General features: G+C 37.8%; 5 protein-coding genes across 8 annotated transcripts; 4 read left to right on the forward strand and 1 right to left on the reverse strand.

Moving 5' to 3' along the window:
- Positions 1-947: 947 nt before the first annotated feature.
- LOC143552068 (tonoplast dicarboxylate transporter-like) lies at positions 948-2,433 on the forward strand. The gene is made up of 3 exons (XM_077042369.1): positions 948-1,471; positions 1,570-2,179; positions 2,271-2,433. Exons 1-3 carry the CDS (start codon positions 1,043-1,045, stop codon positions 2,309-2,311), a joined length of 1,080 nt encoding a protein of 359 aa, XP_076898484.1. The 5' UTR covers positions 948-1,042; the 3' UTR covers positions 2,312-2,433.
- Positions 2,434-4,291: 1,858 nt separating this feature from the next.
- Positions 4,292-7,252, forward strand: LOC143552069 (putative MO25-like protein At5g47540). 2 transcript variants are annotated; one of them, XM_077042371.1, is made up of 12 exons: positions 4,292-4,310; positions 4,348-4,536; positions 4,712-4,873; positions 4,968-5,086; positions 5,454-5,528; positions 5,777-5,870; positions 6,134-6,193; positions 6,390-6,458; positions 6,564-6,662; positions 6,737-6,781; positions 6,851-6,953; positions 7,021-7,252. In XM_077042371.1, exons 2-12 carry the CDS (start codon positions 4,414-4,416, stop codon positions 7,092-7,094), a joined length of 1,023 nt encoding a protein of 340 aa, XP_076898486.1. In that variant the 5' UTR covers positions 4,292-4,310; positions 4,348-4,413; the 3' UTR covers positions 7,095-7,252. The 2 variants fall into 2 exon arrangements, with proteins under 2 accessions (XP_076898486.1, XP_076898487.1); XM_077042372.1 differs by lacking the exon at positions 4,292-4,310 and having other exon boundaries at positions 4,341-4,536.
- Positions 7,253-7,405: 153 nt separating this feature from the next.
- LOC143552072 (CASP-like protein 2B1) lies at positions 7,406-8,379 on the forward strand. The gene is made up of 3 exons (XM_077042376.1): positions 7,406-7,866; positions 7,941-8,067; positions 8,132-8,379. Exons 1-3 carry the CDS (start codon positions 7,703-7,705, stop codon positions 8,357-8,359), a joined length of 519 nt encoding a protein of 172 aa, XP_076898491.1. The 5' UTR covers positions 7,406-7,702; the 3' UTR covers positions 8,360-8,379.
- A 128-nt stretch (positions 8,380-8,507) lies between these two features.
- Positions 8,508-14,846, reverse strand: LOC143552070 (uncharacterized). 2 transcript variants are annotated; one of them, XM_077042374.1, is made up of 6 exons: positions 14,828-14,846; positions 10,099-10,157; positions 9,908-10,015; positions 9,271-9,831; positions 8,970-9,186; positions 8,509-8,885 (listed from the first exon to the last, which is right to left on the reverse strand). In XM_077042374.1, the coding sequence occupies exons 2-6, from the start codon at positions 10,099-10,101 to the stop codon at positions 8,749-8,751; spliced, it is 1,026 nt and encodes a 341-aa protein (XP_076898489.1). In that variant the 5' UTR covers positions 10,102-10,157; positions 14,828-14,846; the 3' UTR covers positions 8,509-8,748. The 2 variants fall into 2 exon arrangements, with proteins under 2 accessions (XP_076898488.1, XP_076898489.1); XM_077042373.1 differs by lacking the exon at positions 14,828-14,846 and having other exon boundaries at positions 8,508-8,885; positions 10,099-11,579.
- A 1,253-nt stretch (positions 14,847-16,099) lies between these two features.
- LOC143552039 (uncharacterized) lies at positions 16,100-17,143 on the forward strand. Of its 2 annotated transcripts, none has more exons than XM_077042344.1 (3): positions 16,100-16,232; positions 16,322-16,418; positions 16,511-17,143. In XM_077042344.1, the coding sequence occupies exons 1-3, from the start codon at positions 16,218-16,220 to the stop codon at positions 17,137-17,139; spliced, it is 741 nt and encodes a 246-aa protein (XP_076898459.1). In that variant the 5' UTR covers positions 16,100-16,217; the 3' UTR covers positions 17,140-17,143. The 2 variants fall into 2 exon arrangements, with proteins under 2 accessions (XP_076898459.1, XP_076898460.1); XM_077042345.1 differs by having other exon boundaries at positions 16,325-16,418.
- The last annotated feature ends 50 nt before the right edge of the window (positions 17,144-17,193 follow it).

The raw sequence follows: 17,193 nt of genomic DNA on the forward strand, positions 1-17,193 counted from the left end.
CTCCGGCTCATGTACTACCCCCTTTGGCAACACTGGCAAAATTTCAAACGGGACACGGAGTGGCGTCAGAGCTTATCTATTGATCCGATTCTTTCTTAGTGTCACAAAATATTGTATGGAAGTCTGACCGATTTATGATCCGATTCAGTGGTTCGAACCATACTCAGTTTTTCCTCCGGATCGTGTACTACCCCCTTTGGCAATACTGGCAAAATTTTAAACTGGCCACGGGGTGACGTCAGGGCATAATTATCGTTCTTTTTTTCGGATAAGTCATGTCAAATAATTGTGCTAAACAAATCATGTAATTTTTCCACGTATTAATTTGTAAGCGGTCGATCATAGTCTATCAATATCTGAATCAGTTTACTTACTAACGTCAAAAATATTCCTTCTCTGTGTGGTATTATATAATTAATTATATAGTATTATTTTGTTTCTTTTGTCCAATTCCAATTAGCTTAGTGACACCTAAGCACTTTAATAGATTACACCCTTTAGTTGATAGCTACTTGGCTAGCGTGACTCGACACGTTGTCTACTACCATCTTTCTCATTCAGCTACTGATTTATGGCCAATCAAATAATTACATATATATCATAGATTATTTGTTTGTCTTAATTTATAATGTTTTTATTTAGTTTGTTTAAATATTATTTATCCTTTATAGTGATAGGAAGTCTAAGTTTCTCAATTAAGACCCATGTTTAATCCCCAAAAACAATATTTTGGCCGGAGGGGATACGAATAGTTCAATGCAGAAAGACTGTGATCTCTAATTCAATCCTGAGGGTGTCTAGACTTTACCACCGGTGGGCTCCGTACAGCTGGCCAAGCTTGCCGTGGCATTGTGCCATTGGGTCGCTTGTACTCAATTCTATATTTGTTTACCGTTAAAAAAAAGTTTAAATATTATTTTCAATTTGTTATTATAATAATAAAATAAATTTTGGGTTGCAGATAACACTAGTGTTTTGTGGAGATCCTCTAAACCCACAGCTCCTTCTTTTGGGCATCTGCGCGACGACAGCATTTGTTAGCATGTGGATGCACAACACGCCCACCACCGTCATGATGATGCCGGTGGCCACTGGGATCCTCCAGCGGCTTCCGTCGAGTGGCGAGGCAAGCAAGTTCTGCAAAGCGGTGGTCCTTGGTGTCATATACACGTCAGCGATCGGCGGAATGAGTACGCTGACCGGCACAGGTGTGAACCTCATACTGGTCGGCATGTGGAAGAGCTATTTCCCAGAAGCCCAGCCCTTGAGCTTCAGCACTTGGTTCTTCTTCGGCTTCCCCATGGCCCTCTTGCTCTTCATTGCTCTGTGGCTCATTCTTTGTCTTGTCTATTGCCCGAAAGGCTCGGGTCACACTCTTTCGGCATATCTGGATAAGGCTCATATAAGGAGGGAGCTTGATGTGTTAGGTCCAATGGCTTTTGCTGAAAAAATGGTCTTGACTGTCTTCTCGGTACGTATGTATTAATATTAATTAATACATTACATTAGTTGTATGTATGTATGTATGATTGATTAAGTTTGTGCAAATATATATATATATATATGCAGGTGTTAATTGTTTTATGGATGACTCGAAGCATAACCGACGATATACCTGGATGGGGAAGCTTATTTAACGATCGGGTTGGGGATGGAACAGTTAGCGTAATGATGGCGACTCTGCTCTTCATAATCCCTAACAAGAAACAACAAGGAGAGAAGCTGATGGACTGGAACAAATGCAAGAAGTTACCATGGAACATCGTCTTGTTACTCGGTGCAGGTCTTGCCATCGCAGAGGGAGTGAGAACAAGTGGCGTGGCAGACGTGCTATCCAGGTCACTCGACTTTCTGGGGAAGACGCCGTACCTGGCGGTCGCACCAGCGGTGTGTGTGATAAGCGGGATGCTGACGGAGTTGATTACATCAAACAACGCCACCACGACCATCATGGTTCCGCTGCTCATCCAAATCGCTAAGAATATTAATGTCCACCCGCTCCTCCTTATGGTTCCTGGAGCCATTGGAGCGCAGTTTGCCTTCTTGCTTCCCACCGCAACGCCTTCAAATGTCATAGGATTCACCACTGGTCATATCGATGTCGTCGATATGCTCAAGACCGGATTCCCTCTTAAAATTGCTGGAACTCTTGTGTTGTCAATGTTGATGCCCACTCTTGGTACGTACTTAAAGCTATCCATCTAATTAATTAATCCACTCGTTCATGCATCATTTTAATTAACTATAATATATAATTGGCATATATGCAGGAGCCCTTGTCTTTGTAAGCCTCGAGACTGGACAACACTGAATGAAGCCAACGTCCATTTTTCTTAATTATATATGTCCAAAAGATTAATTTTCTTTTTTTCTATGTATTTTTATACCTTTTCTTTTATCCATCATCCTTATATATATATATATATATATATATAGCAAGGTGACTTCTGTAATATACTATCTGGTATATATTTTCAGTTCTTATAGTCCCAACAAACCTGAAAGAATGGGAATTGAAGTTAAGCGTTCGCTGTTAGAAATTAATCATTTGGATTAGGTGCACATAGGAATTGTTTAGTATTGATTGAGAACAATGTGGACCAAAAAAAGAAAAGAAAAGTAGCACCAGACAAATTGATTGAATGTGAACGAAAGTTAAAGCAGGAACATGGATTGTAAGTTTTTCAGATTTTAAAAAGATAATTTTGCAATGTCACTTTATTTAAAAATTAAAAAAAAAACCTAGATAACTTACGCTAAAATATCGTGAAACAAAAAGAAACTTTAATGACATGATTGGAACAATATATTTTATGAACGACTTAGAAAAATTTTAAAACTTAGTTACTATGTATAGAGAAATCCATATCCCAAACTGGTTAAAATGGTTGAAATTCGGGAAAAAAAAATATAAGAACCATGGTGCCATATCATGAAACATTTTTTTTTTCTTTCAAAACAACCCGATGCTTAAAAACAATGTGAGTCTTCACACATATCACGGAAGGCAATATAATCAGGCATTCTCTATCCAGACACCCAGTTTCTATTCAGACACCCTGCCCTGCCTATATTACTCGTATAGGTTATACGAGTAGTATAGATGTTGGCTTTATGTCAGAACCCGTTGACCATACAATACAAGAATCATCCAAAGAAATAAATTTGAGAGAGAGAGCATATTATTGCTACTTGAATTTGCAATTTCCTTTGTGATACTTTAGAAGGGTGTTTGGGAATGAGTTTATTGACTTATTGGATTTATAAAAAAAAAACAAAGTTAAAAAGCGTTTGACATTAATAAAGTGTTTCTTAATTTGGTCTTTTAAAAATGGCAAAAAAAGTTATTTTTCAGAAGTCATAATAAAACAGGGTGTGATTATTATACACCACTCTCAAGGAGATTGTGTAGGCATGTACGGGCCGTATAGAACTATACGGGTCATATAGGCCACACGTGACTGACAAGTGTACGGAGGAGACACATAAAGCAGCTTTTTCAGGTCCTATACGACCTGTATAGTCCTATACGACATATAAATCTTCAACAAGTCATGTCATGTGTGGCCCGTATAACCCTAAACGGCCCTTATAGACGAAAGTTGACGTGTGAAAATCCATGGTTGTGTCTGAACTAACTATGTCTAAGAAGTTGACTTTTTATTTTTTTTAGCTTTTTGAACATAAAATTACTAATTTACCCTCACTCATACAATGGAAATCACTACATTTTTCTCTCTTCTTCAATTAATTTTTTATACATTTTTTTCTTCTTTACTCACAACCACTTGCAACAAATATCTTTGATTAGAGAGATATGTTAGATCTCCATAAGACTAGTAAAATGGGTAAAACCGAGAAGGGTGGTTTTCACGAGATTGTAATTATTCCTTGTTAAAATATTTGGAACGCGATAAATGAAAAGATTTTTGAAGGTAAAAGAACTGAAGATTGAAGATAGAATTGGGGATATAAAGCCGTATGAGTTTCCGTGGTACAAGAATAGATTGGAAAATAGACACATAGATTAGTCGAAGTGGCGTAAATTTCCATTCTTGTAGTTTCTATCTTATTTTTGGCGGGGCTTCTCTCCGGTTCGTAGAGGTTGTGAAATTTGACATTTTTGATTGTTTATAAAAGTATACCGTTCGGAAAAGAGAGAGAGAGAGAGAGAGAATATATCAAAAAAAAGAGAAAATAATAATAAGAGGTAAAAACAAACATCCATCCATCCATCCATCCATCTAGTTCCCAAGATCCAGCAGCGAAAGAGATAGAGAGCGAGCAAACTCTATGTCTCTAATCTAATCTAATCTAATCTATTATTATTATTATTATTATTATTATTATTATTATCCACAGACAGACAGAAAGAAAGATAGAGGCTCCAATCAATCAATTAATCAATCGGGCATGAAAGGACTTTTCAAGTCAAAACCCAAGACGCCGGTTGACATCGTCCGTCAGACTAGGGATCTTCTCATTTTTGCAGACTCCAATCCGGATACTCGTGAAAAAACCAAACGCGAAGAAAAGGTATTATTATTATTATTATTATCATTCATAGATAGATAGATCGTATTCTATTGTGATTCATTCTATTCAATTAATTAATTAGGTTAGGTTATATTATTATTCAATTCAATCTTATTAGTTAGGACTTAGGAGGGGCATTTGATCTGATATATATATATCTGATTGTGATGTTTAGTTTGCTACTTTGAGTAAGCTTCTCCGTGAGCTCAAGCAAATTCTCTATGGAAACAGTGAAGCCGAGCCCGTCTCTGAAGCTTGTGCTCAGCTCACTCAAGAGTTCTTCAAAGACAACACTTTCCGCTTGCTCATTGTCTGTCTCCCCAAACTCAACTTAGAAGTAACCAACCCTTCCTTCCTTCTATATTATTATTCATTCTTATTCTTATTATACTATACTGCTAAAATAACAATAACAACTTCTTCTACGCTAGGCTCGCAAGGATGCTACTCAAATTGTCGCTAACCTCCAACGCCAGCAGGTTCAATCTAGGTTGATCGCCTGCGATTATTTGGAGGCTAATATCGATCTTATGGATATCTTGGTATCAGGGTAACACTACTTTCTCTTTTAATTACTAATTACATACTTAAAGGGTGGGTGCATACTCGTTTGGATTTCATATTTGGAAACATGTGATATGATTAACCACGATATCTATGTGAATGCTTTTCCGTTACCACAAATGCGCGTATATTTTAATAAGGTACCGTGTGAACACATTTATTGGGAAAACACCCACCCTCATCCGAACAATAGTGATCAATCATACGATTTCTATATAAAGTCTTGTGTAGTGATAGGCAATCGGGGTCATGTTTATCTAGACGGAGATTTTTAAGGAAGCAGAAAGGCTTGTTTCCACTTCTCCCCGCTCCTAAATCCCATGCTTGAAGTTTAATTTATTTTGTTTTTCTAGTTACGAGGATCCAGACATGGCGTTACATTATGGTGCAATGCTGAGGGAATGCATACGCCATCAAAGTGTTGCTAGGTGAGTTCCATAATTTTTGCTCATACTTGGAGTAATGAAACTTCATATATCTTTCCAGAAATTTGAAAAAGGTTTAAGTGTCAATAACAAAATTCATTAGAATATACATAATGTGTTTTTTTAGTGGTGATTCTTTTATTTTTGTTTTTATTTTTGGGTGCATTGGAAGTCATCGGTTCAAATCCTCCTTCGATACAACATTTCTTGTGGCATGTGACACTTATTTGCTTCATTCTTTGAGTTTTTAGGTATGTATTGGAGTCAGAGCATATGAAGAAGTTCTTTGATTACATTCAACTTCCGAATTTTGATATTGCCGCTGACGCAGCAGCAACATTCAAGGTTTAGACTACTAAGCACTTATATTCTGGATAAACTTTACTTTTAGAAGTTAGCCTTTGATCCGTCTATTGATGGAAACAATATTCTTCAAATGAATATCAACAAATACTGCTAATTAAAATTGCCATTGCTGATTTTTACTTTTGATTAACACTCTTCTTATTCATAAGAGTTCCTATTCTATGATCGTTGTTTGAATTCAATATTATTAGCTGAAGCAGCACCACAAGTTTGAATCTTAAATGTTATCATTTTTGTTGCAGGAACTCTTGACACGACACAAGTCAACAGTTGCTGAGTTTCTTTCCAAAAACTATGACTGGGTGGGTAACACTCATCCTTTCGCATTTTTAATATTTTGTAAAAAGGATACAAGTGTTCAAAATGACATTCATATTAGAATGAAGAGGATTACATGAAAAGAGAAACATATTGTGATATGATGCTTGGTCTAGGTTTTTCAATAAGCTGGATTTATTATTTTTAACTTCTTGAGCATTTGTTTGTTTCTCTTGCCAGTTTTTTGCTGAATACAACTCAAAGCTTCTGGAGTCACCCAATTACATAACCAGAAGACAAGCTATCAAGGTGATAATAATAATAATAATAATAATAATAATAATAATAATAATAATTAATATGCATATGGAATTGCTGGCTGATCTGATAGCTTATTATTTACTTGCGTTGCAGCTTTTGGGAGATATCTTGTTAGATCGTTCCAACTCTGCTGTGATGACACGGTATGCAAGTTCCAGGGACAACCTGAGGATCTTGATGAACCTTCTGAGAGTGCGTACATTTCTTACTTATTACAAGACACTGTGCTAAACATCATATCTCATAGGTTGTAAAATTTTGTGCAGGAGTCAAGCAAGAGCATTCAGATAGAAGCATTTCATGTTTTTAAGGTAGGTTATTTGCAGTTAACTTTATTATTATTGTTGGGAAAATTTTAAGAGATGTGTTCCTGTTGGCAGTTATTTGCAGCAAACCAGAATAAGCCAGCTGACATCATTGGCATACTTGTTGCAAACAGGAGCAAGCTTCTGCGACTGTTTGCTGATTTTAAGCCGGACAAAGGTGAGCAAAGTTATTAAGAAAAAGTAAAGTATGAATGAACTGTGGTTAATGAGGTTTTTTATTGCAGAGGATGAACAATTTGAGGCTGACAAAGCACAAGTGGTTAGAGAAATTGCGGGGCTTGAACCAAGAGAGAATTGAGAATTGCCGCAAATTATGACATTACTGTTTTTATTATTACTGCTCTTCTTTTGTCTTAAGTAGTAGCATGTGAAATAAATATGGCAATTTGCAGATGGGTGTAAAGTAACTGACATTTTATGTTTGAATTTGTAGTGAAAAACTATGTTTTGAACAAATCAACCTATAATTTATAATCATAGAATTACATTTGAGTTATAAATTAAAGTTATATTGCACTTAAATATGCGTCGCTAAGTTGGCCTATGAGAGTCTCAGCTCAGTTACCAGTATATTTAACTATTGATAAAGTGTTTTTAATGTTATATTAAACTTAAAATAAAAATCCAATTGGCTAGGTATAGGAATTGGGAACTGCGAATTCACATCATATCATATCAAGATCCGTTTCTATTTTTAGTAGGACTCGTTACATGAATTGAAACAAAGATGACGACGATGATGATGATATTAACTAACTTTTTTTCAAAATTATTTTTCTGTCACAATAATTAAAGTTATGTGTATGTGTATTAGAAAAAGGTGAGTTGCCTATTTAAGTGAGTTTTGGCAAAGATGTATGTATATACGATACTGCATTGTTTTGTTTTGTGTAATTTAAGATAATAATGAGTTATGTGGATCTGAGGATGAGGGTGACAGAGCTGATATTGAGGACTGTGATTTGTGGTTTGGGCCTTGCTGCTGCTCTTCTTGTAGCGACCGATACTCAGGTTAAACAAATCCTTAGCATTCAGAAAAGAGCCAAATTCACAGACATGAAATCCCTAGTGTATGTCTCATCCCAGGCAACTCTTTAGTTACTTTTTAACCGCAACTTTATTAATAGTAAAAGTAATAATACAGGTTTTTGGCGGTAGCCAATGGGATAGCTGCAGCCTGTTCACTGGTACAGATATTGAGGTGTGTGGTTACAGGAGGAAGTGTTGTGTTAAACAAACCCTTGGCATGGCTTATCTTTTCTGCTGATCAGGTAGGTCAGGCCGGACATCTGACTCTGTTATGTAACATATTCATTTATATTTGTTAATTTGCAGGTTATGGGCTATGTGATGGTGGCGGCAATAGCAGCTGCGGGACAATCTGCAGTGTTCGCAAAAGTTGGAGAAGCAGAAGTTGAATGGATGGCGATATGTGATATGTATGGTAAATTCTGCAATCAAGTTGGACAAGGGATGGCAACTTCAGTGTTAGTTTGCGGAAGCATGCTCACTGTCTCTGCTATATCTGCATTTAGCCTTTTTCGTTTGTATACACCTTGGTAATACGCTTTTAGGAGAAATAACAATGAAGGTTATGCATCTCGCTATTGTTGTTTGTGTATCCAAATGGTCTAAATTCGTCTTTGGGTGCTTTAATATGGTCAAAACTAAAGTCTAATAGAAAAGGAACAGTTAGATTTAGGCTGGCAATAAAATTGGTGAAATTGACCATTAGGTGATAATATAGCAAGTAATAATACAGAATAAGGCACACTAATGGACTCACACAAACACTGATTTCCACTAAATTGATAAACCACGTCTCTTATATCACCATAAAGGACACACACGCACACATGGTATCAGATCCCCATCATATTACGACAAAGACAAAATCCAAAACACTATATAACATCCACACATTCTTACTTGTAAGAGCAAGAAAAAAGAGTTCATTTTTTCTCCTTTTGAGAAGAAGCCAGGACATTCAATATATCAGGCTTTGGCTTAATTTGTATCCACCTGTTGCCAACCCAATCTTTGGAGCTTCTGAGGTTCTTCTTTTCACAGTTTAGGAATCTGTGCTCACCTACAAAAGCAAGCCGATCATTTTCTTTCAATCATTTGGTTATAGAGTCAATCAAAGTAACAATAATAGCACACACAGATATACCAGGAAAGTAAACGCGGTAAGTATCATTTGCAGGAGGGACGCTGCTTATTACAACACCTTCCCACCAGGCATCGCACCACCACGCGTCTACTGCATCCCCAACGCTATAACATGCATTTGAAGTTGAACCACGAGGCCATGGGCGGATGCTATCGCGTCCCAAGTGTCTCATCCCCAACTTATCAGGCTCCGCAACTCTGTCACCAGCAATCCATTCCTAAATATCAGATCAAATCAAATCAAAACAAGACAAAGTTTGCATGTTTGCTCCAATATAATAATAACAACAAAGAAGACTTGCCTCTGTATTTCCATGACCCTCTGCCTCCTCCAGATCCACGTACACAACTTTCAAACGCTTCCCTTTGGCCTTCAAGATTCTACATCTAAACCAGCTGCCTCGCAACCCACTGTCATCGTGAAGCACTTCAATCTCCTCACCAACATCAGAAAGTGCTGGTGATGGGATGACTGGTGGGGATGACTGGGGGATGACTGGTGGATTTAAAATCGAGAAGATTGTTTGGTTTGCATAACCACGCAGTTTAGACAACGGGAATGATGTGACCCTGTTGTTTCTGATCTGCCTGGAGCACATGTAAACCCCATCTGAGAAATCTTCAGAAACAACAGCCAAGCTCTGGTCATAATGCTTGGGAGTCAAAACGGTTGCAAGCCCAGGAATACACTCTGCACTCACAACCTCAACATCAGGTGTGATCATAACCTCATGGGGTTCTTCACTGCAGTTAAACCACCGCACTTTTACCATTTTGTGTCCACTGTAATCCTCGTACAGGTCTTCCACATAACCAATGTGCTCATTTTCATCTTCGCCCTTGATCAATGCAAACGAATGAACCTAAACACACCAGAAACCTTTTATTCGTTTATTTTCTATTTATTTTATCAAAAAATACAAACACAAGAATGCTTACAGTTACTGTGGTTTCGTCCCTGATAAAAGCTGGATAATGCTTCAGCCCCTTACTGCAAACGGAAAAATCACCTAACCATAAAATCCTCTCACTATTTTGGCCATGGATCTGAAACAAAAAGACATCAACATGGGTGATTTTAAATCACATATATATACAAGCATTTAACATTCAAATCCAAGATAGCCTACCATCTGGCTCTGAATGTTGTTATTCAACTCCAATTCAAAAGATTTGTCCTGCTGCGCGCCTGTTAGTAAAAACATATGGCATTGTAAGATCCCCAGCAAAACCAAAAGTAAACTTTGTATCATAAATAACAACATTTTTGCTTTCAACACTGCAACTGCATATACATAACAGATCTGCCTTCTTCCAAAAACTACAACTCAATAAAACTTACTAAATGGGAAAAGTGTACAGTATTTCAAAAAAAGTAACATTTAACAATCAAATGCAAGCAAAATCTAGTGGTGTTTGGCAAAAAAATATATATGCATAAATTTGGAATTTCACACACAAAATCCAACGAAATGTCTTGATGAAGCAAAACTTAGCCTCAAGTGTAATAGCCTTAAACTTTTCATGACAAAAGATCCAACAATACCAGAATTAATTTCAATCAAACAGATGCTCTTAAAACACAATAAGCTAACTGATTAAATGACATATGAGGTTCACATTTCAAAAGGGGGGAAGACCGTCAAAGTGAAGGTTAACGCTAAGATAACGAGAAATAGGAAATTCATAATTCTCTTGCTAGAGAGGGCTCGTGAAAACACGATGAATAGATACAATTATGAACCAAATGGGGCATTAATTAGGTCTAGCAAAGAAATTATATCCCTGCCTTGATGTCTGATGAAATCACTTAAAGTTAGATCTCGCGAGTTTCCTTTCTACACACCTAATTCCATTTCCGTTGTTGCATTGCAAACAAGTAATTTCATTTGTATTGAATTGATGAACTAAAAAGTATAAAAGAGAAGGGGACACACCTGAATGGCTCATCATTAAGCTAGGGTTTTATGTTTTTCAATTCGACCGATTAAGTCAAATGAGTAGAAGAAGAACAAGTAGGTGGCATTTATAATGTGAAAAATTTTCCCCAATTTATCGATTGCGTTCCCAACAAGTAACCAAGTCCAAGTGGCAATCACGGGCGAGTATGGCACATGCAAAACTCTAACGATGTGTTCCCAAGTTTAATGAACGAATATCGTCCGCTTTGTCCACGAAGAGCCCACGGATATTTTTTGGTTGCCCCGGTGAAGACTTCCTAGGAAGTCACCCATCCTAGTACTACTTCCACCTAGGCACACTTACTGTGGAGCTCTCCTCTCGTCCACTAGCACTAAGCTCAAAACGCATTGGTGATTTAAGAGGCGGGACATTTACTTATGAACCAAGAATCTCTCATCTCCACGGCTGATGTGGGATTCGCCTAGGGTGTTACGTGAAACCTCAGGGACACAATTATTTTACTATTTCCTTCCAATTTATTCAGTTAAAAATAGGACTGGCAAAACGGGTCTTATCGTGTTAACTAGGTTATAGACGACACACTTAACACAAGTATTAAACATGAACATGACTCGCTTAGTTACTTTATCTCTCATGTTTATATAAGGAGAAATGATGCAATTATTTAAAAAAATAAAGATCACATAGTTTGATTAACATGTTTAATCGTGTCTTAAACAGGTGCCCAATTGGCAGGCCTACTTAAACGTAATTAGTTTCCAAGAGTCATTCATGCCTAGGTCAAAAGTTATAAAATAGATTTGATAACGGATAAAATCCAATTGTTGTTTGTTTTTGAATCCAAAAAAGAGTGGCTGATGGTTTGTAATTGGGAAAATTGTTGGTGGAATTGAAAGAATGAACTGTGGTCAAAATAGAGAGGTTGGTGTTAGGAACAAAGCGGCGCGCGGAAGCGAAACAGCACACACATGCACAACGATAAACACGCATAAACGAAAATATAAACGACACAAGAATTTAACGTGGTTCGGTCCCCGCGAGGGGACCTACGTCCACGGGCTGCAACTAGGTTTTCTTATTAGCTCAGAACAAAGATTACAATTACATGATGGGATATATATAATAAACAATATTAGGGTTAAACATAATTAGGAACCAAAACTGGGCCTCCTAATAAAACCGGCCCAAAGGCCTTCATAACCCAACAATCTCCCACTTGAAGGCTTTGCGATAAATTCCAGCCTGCCATCCAAGTAAATATAACAATCTCATTCATCCAGTAACTCTAGTAATCTTCAGTAATAGAAATCTACCAAGCCTCCAGTTCCAAGAACAGGCTAAAACTTCAACAAAAGAAGTTCTCCAAGCCTCCAGTTCTCTAGGAACAAACTAAGATTTCTACCAATCCACACCCTGGTTGCATCCGCCCTTCTCATCAGTTACCTGAAAGGCCTATTGAAGCTCCCGAGAACTCCAATCCGGTCATCCCAGACCCAGCCATGACAAAACTCGCCAATGACTCATCCTCAATCTTAACCGACCCTCACTTACTCACACAACCGGCTTCAAAGACTTCCAGAGGATAAACACTCTCCAAATCAGCAGACTATACCAGGAGAGATTTTCACATTCGGATTCCTGGTCCTCCGAACCCAACGTCCCTTTGGAAACAAACCTAGAACACACCTGCGTGCTCCCACTGTTACCAAAACCCCGAACATGTTCAGACCTCCTCCGAATACGCTCAAACTAACATCACTGTGGCTCCAGGCTTCATGTCTGCAAACTGAAACCCCTTAGCTCTACCCGATTCAGCGAGCCAAGACCTTATAACTCGGAAGTTGGTTCACTTCTTCCGACGATACAAAAAAAAACTCGTATCTTCCAAAAGTCTTTAATTAAAAGATTCAACAATGCTTTATTGAAGTGAGTAACAAATAAAGCATACCATAATCTTGAACCCAAGAGTCGTCACCGCCTTCACTGAGTCCCAAGGCATCAACCCCAGATACATTCTCAAAAGCAGAATTCCAAACCTTTCGACATCGACCCTTAAAATGTCTCACCTCTACGCAACCTACCAAGTCGACTATGCCCAGCTCCCACTGTTTCTGTTATCCCAACCCATGCCACACCAACACTCCATGAGATGAACCCCACTCGTACTATCCCGGCAAATAACTTTACCCAACACGAGATTATGAACCTCTCAAATGGTGTACCACTGATCACCACCAAACAAGATATAACTTTACAATTCCAAACGAACAAGAAGTAATAATCACAGTTTCGAACCAGCTAACAGGCAAACAGCTATAACAACAATAGAACTTTCATGAAATCAAGCGGTACCAAGGGTTCTATGACCGTACACACGATCAGTTAACTCAAACCCTAACCGAAAGATCATCCAAACGAGCAATAGTTTACATGACTTGCCACTAACCTCATTTTTTTTTTCATTTATGCCGTCACCAGCACACCCGCTGGTTCCATTTTCTCCAAGTTTATCCATCACCAGTACTATATCCAAGTTCACATGACAAACCAATCAACCAAAATCCATAACCGTCAACATTCCGATCATAACCACCTCGTCTTCAGTTATAACAATAACAAACGAGAACAAATCGAAAACAGTGAACAGACACAACAAGGGCACGGGCCTAAACTTGACGATTGTTCAACAGAACACTGCCAAATAAACCGATTTGCTCTTGCAATAACCGATAAATCAACTAACTGTAAATAAACTATATAAAGTTACCTCAGACTAATCTCTTGCAAACAAATCTGAACCCGAACCTAAATGGTCTTCACAAAACCGGGTTAAAATAATAATGGTTGATAATAACGCCAAAACACGAACTTAAAATACTACCAAAACCCAAAAACCATAAAAAGAACACAAACTAAAAGTTGTATGTCCTGATGTTCTTTTTGGCACAAACAGTGAAACAAGAAAGGCCTAGTTTCAAAAAAAAAACTCCACTAGCTCCTTTTTGTTTTTCAAACATGGTCCAGAAAAGAACAAAATAATCTATGGCCCACCTAGGGTTTAAAATATTGATACCTGCACTTGCAACTTCTGTTACACATATCTGGTTAACACACTTGCCGTCGAACCACGGTGGCTCGGCATTCGGCAAACTGCCCAACAGCCTCCGTCACCGGCGATCGTTAACACGATTCTGTTCAGCGACCTTAAAGCATTATCCGGCTAACATAACCTGGTCAACTCCGGTTGCTCCTCCTTCGCCGAATCGTCGGAAAACTGATGAGCCGGCCACCTCGCAACAGTCACACCTGCAACCTTTATTTCATGAACCAGAAAATCACAGTCGAAATCAAGGGATACCCACGACTTTCTCAGATTCGAACACGACAGCCAAAACCAAAACCGAAACTCTATTTCGACAAAACTGAAATCGTACGGAATCCAAAACTAATATGTGAAATCGTAACCAGTGCAACAACCTGTGTGTTCAACGAGCCAAGGCTCTGATACCACTTGTTAGGAACAAAGCGGCGCGCGGAAGCGAAACAGCACACACATGCACAACGATAAACACGCATAAACGAAAATATAAACGACACAAGAATTTAACGTGGTTCGGTCCCCGCGAGGGGACCTACGTCCACGGGCTGCAACTAGGTTTTCTTATTAGCTCAGAACAAAGATTACAATTACATGATGGGATATATATAATAAACAATATTAGGGTTAAACATAATTAGGAACCAAAACTGGGCCTCCTAATAAAACCGGCCCAAAGGCCTTCATAACCCAACAGTTGGTTCCTAAAAGGAAAAGCTAAAACGGATCAAATTAATAGTCATAGCTAGGTGCACTAGAAGGAAGGAAGTAACAAAAATAAATAAATAATAAATAAGAAGATAATATAGACAGAGTTTGATTAGAAATGAAATACCTACCTTATGCTTGCTTGTGTTTGTTCATCATCATCATCATCATCATCATCCGTCTGTCGGAAAAGAAGCAGCAGCAGCAGCAGCTTATAATGAAACCCACCCGGCCATATTAATTTGGGGAAGAGGCTACCTTTGCTTTGCTTTGCTTTTGGGGATTCTCCAGCCAGCCAGCCATCCATTTTGAAGCTAAAATCAAATAAAATTAAACTGACTGACTGACTGACTGAGTGTATTCCAAACAAACAAGTACAAACAACTGAAGCAGGCAGCAATCTGAGGAATAAATCAATTTCATTTCATTTTGTTGAGGCGATGATGAGTAAACGCCCTATCATTTCTTTTAACCCTAAATAAAAATAAATAAATAAACTTACATCCGATCTATCCATCTTCCTTCCATCTAAGACGCAGCATTATTATTATTATTATTATTATTATTATTTCAGGCATTCTTGTTTCTTACTAGGAGGAATGAACAACAACAATAAATAAATAAATAAATAAATAAATAAATAAATAAATCCATCCTTCCTTGCTCAATCAATCCTATCCTAAAATAAAATAAAGGAAGGAAGCAAGCCAGCCAACAACAACTCTCATCTCATCTCAAACTGCTTCCTTGCTTGTTGATTGATTCATGGGGCCAAACAATACATTTTTTACTATTTGCTTTTTACTTCTTTTTTTCTTTTTATCAAAAGTTTATTATTTAGGTTTATATTATCTACTTGAAGCCCTTTACCTTATAAAAAACTTAAATAAATAAAATAGTTACTACTTGTCATGCTCCATTTAGAATTATGAATTTTTTTCATCAACCAAAGTCCCTTAGCATCCTAATGTTCCCATTTTATGCCAAGATTATTATTATTTGACATGATGAAATGAAAATCTCTTCTTCCATTTTTTAACAAGGAAAAAGTTTCAAGTATGAATAATTTGGAGTGTAAAGTGTGGAAAATTATAAGGTTTTAAATTGATGATTTTTCATATGAATTAATTGTTTTTAGTTAAACTAGCCATAAACCCACACCCTCCAACCAACAATTAAAAACCAAAAAGTTATAAAGAGGGTGAGGTGGTACTTAAAATGACTAGGTTTATTATAGTTGAGAAGAAATGATTGAAATAAAATAGAATAGTGGTTAAATAAAAGTTATAGGTGGGTTAGTTGAATCAAATGGTTGTTTTAGAGTGAAGGAAGGTTGAGCAATCAACCTATAACCGACAAATGATGATTTGATTTCACATGGACTCACTCTTTCTTTCTTTCTTTCTTTCTTTCTTTATTTTGCAAGCATCAAAAAGTCATCTTTCTTTCTAATTTTCTTCTTCTTTTTCTTTTTCTCTCTCATTCATATTCATATTCATATTCATACCAGCAGCAGCAGCCATGTCTCCTGAAAAGGTATGCATCATCATCATCCTCATCCTCATCCTCTTCCTTTAATTAATAATACATGAATTGAATCATGATTATATATATAACTAGTGCAGCAGGATGAGCAAAAGGTTACGGTAATGATACTCTACGTTGACCTTAAATGTTCTTGCTGCTACAAGAAGGTCAGGAAACTACTCTGCAAGTTCCCTCGTGAGCTCCTTTCTTCTCACCTTAAATAATAATAATAATAATATTCCATTCCTCTTCTTTCTTTCATTATTAATTGATGATTTGATTTGCAGAGATAAGAGATCAGGTGTTTGATGAGGACAAAAACAAGGTGATCATCACAGTTGTTTGCTGTGATCCTGAGAAGCTCAGAGACAAGCTTTGCTGCAAGGGTGGCAAGGCCATTCAGAGCATTGAGATCATTGAACCACAACCACCCAAACCCAACCCTAAACCACAACCACCCAAACCCAAAAACCCTGACCCAGTTCCAGTTCCACAACCCCAACCACCACCATCTGTCAAGAAGCCTGATCCAATTCCACAACCCCAGCCGATCAATAAGCCCGACCCAATACCCCAACCCGTGCCTGTCAAGAAGCCCGAACCAATACCCCAACCCGAGCCTGTCAAGAAGCCCGAACCAGTGCCAGTGCCTGTACCACCGATACCCCAACCACAGCCCGAGCCTGTACTCATGCCAATGGATCCTTTGTGGCCACCCGTTTCAGTGTGCTGCCAAGAGTGCTATGAAGGTCGAGGCGGCGGCCCGTGCCACTATGGGTATGGAAGGCCTGTACCACCACCGCCAGGTCCATGCTACTACGGTTTTGGTTATGGCTATGATTACAGACCCCCCTGCTACGTCACTAGATGTGATTACTTCAGTGAAGAAAACCCACAAGGATGCTCAATCATGTGAATTAATTATATATTTTAAGTCCTGATTGATTAAAGATATTAGAATAAATAAAAA

This window comes from Bidens hawaiensis, unplaced genomic scaffold (genome assembly GCF_021521415.1).
Source record: "Bidens hawaiensis isolate Kalapana, Puna unplaced genomic scaffold, B.hawaiensis_p1.1 tig00016758_1, whole genome shotgun sequence".
NCBI classification, from domain to species: domain Eukaryota; kingdom Viridiplantae; phylum Streptophyta; class Magnoliopsida; order Asterales; family Asteraceae; genus Bidens; species Bidens hawaiensis.

Bases quoted from the DNA above. Each gene is read 5' to 3' on its own strand.
- LOC143552068 (XM_077042369.1), top strand. From the start codon at position 1,043: ATGTGGATGCACAACACGCCCACCACCGTCATGATGATGCCGGTGGCC. The intron at 1,472-1,569 runs GTACGTATGTAT...ATATATATGCAG, and splicing joins TGGTCTTGACTGTCTTCTCG to GTGTTAATTGTTTTATGGAT. The intron at 2,180-2,270 runs GTACGTACTTAA...GCATATATGCAG, and splicing joins AATGTTGATGCCCACTCTTG to GAGCCCTTGTCTTTGTAAGC.
- LOC143552069 (XM_077042371.1), top strand. From the start codon at position 4,414: ATGAAAGGACTTTTCAAGTCAAAACCCAAGACGCCGGTTGACATCGTC. The intron at 6,194-6,389 runs GTGGGTAACACT...TTCTCTTGCCAG, and splicing joins TTTCCAAAAACTATGACTGG to TTTTTTGCTGAATACAACTC. The intron at 6,663-6,736 runs GTGCGTACATTT...AATTTTGTGCAG, and splicing joins TCTTGATGAACCTTCTGAGA to GAGTCAAGCAAGAGCATTCA.
- LOC143552072 (XM_077042376.1), top strand. From the start codon at position 7,703: ATGAGTTATGTGGATCTGAGGATGAGGGTGACAGAGCTGATATTGAGG. The intron at 7,867-7,940 runs GTATGTCTCATC...GTAATAATACAG, and splicing joins ACAGACATGAAATCCCTAGT to GTTTTTGGCGGTAGCCAATG. The intron at 8,068-8,131 runs GTAGGTCAGGCC...GTTAATTTGCAG, and splicing joins TTATCTTTTCTGCTGATCAG to GTTATGGGCTATGTGATGGT.
- LOC143552070 (XM_077042373.1), bottom strand. From the start codon at position 10,233: ATGTTGTTATTTATGATACAAAGTTTACTTTTGGTTTTGCTGGGGATC. The intron at 10,016-10,098 runs GTAGGCTATCTT...TTTTTGTTTCAG, and splicing joins ACAACATTCAGAGCCAGATG to ATCCATGGCCAAAATAGTGA. The intron at 9,832-9,907 runs GTAAGCATTCTT...TGGTGTGTTTAG, and splicing joins GGGACGAAACCACAGTAACT to GTTCATTCGTTTGCATTGAT.
- LOC143552039 (XM_077042344.1), top strand. The intron at 16,419-16,510 runs GTGAGCTCCTTT...TTTGATTTGCAG, and splicing joins ACTACTCTGCAAGTTCCCTC to AGATAAGAGATCAGGTGTTT.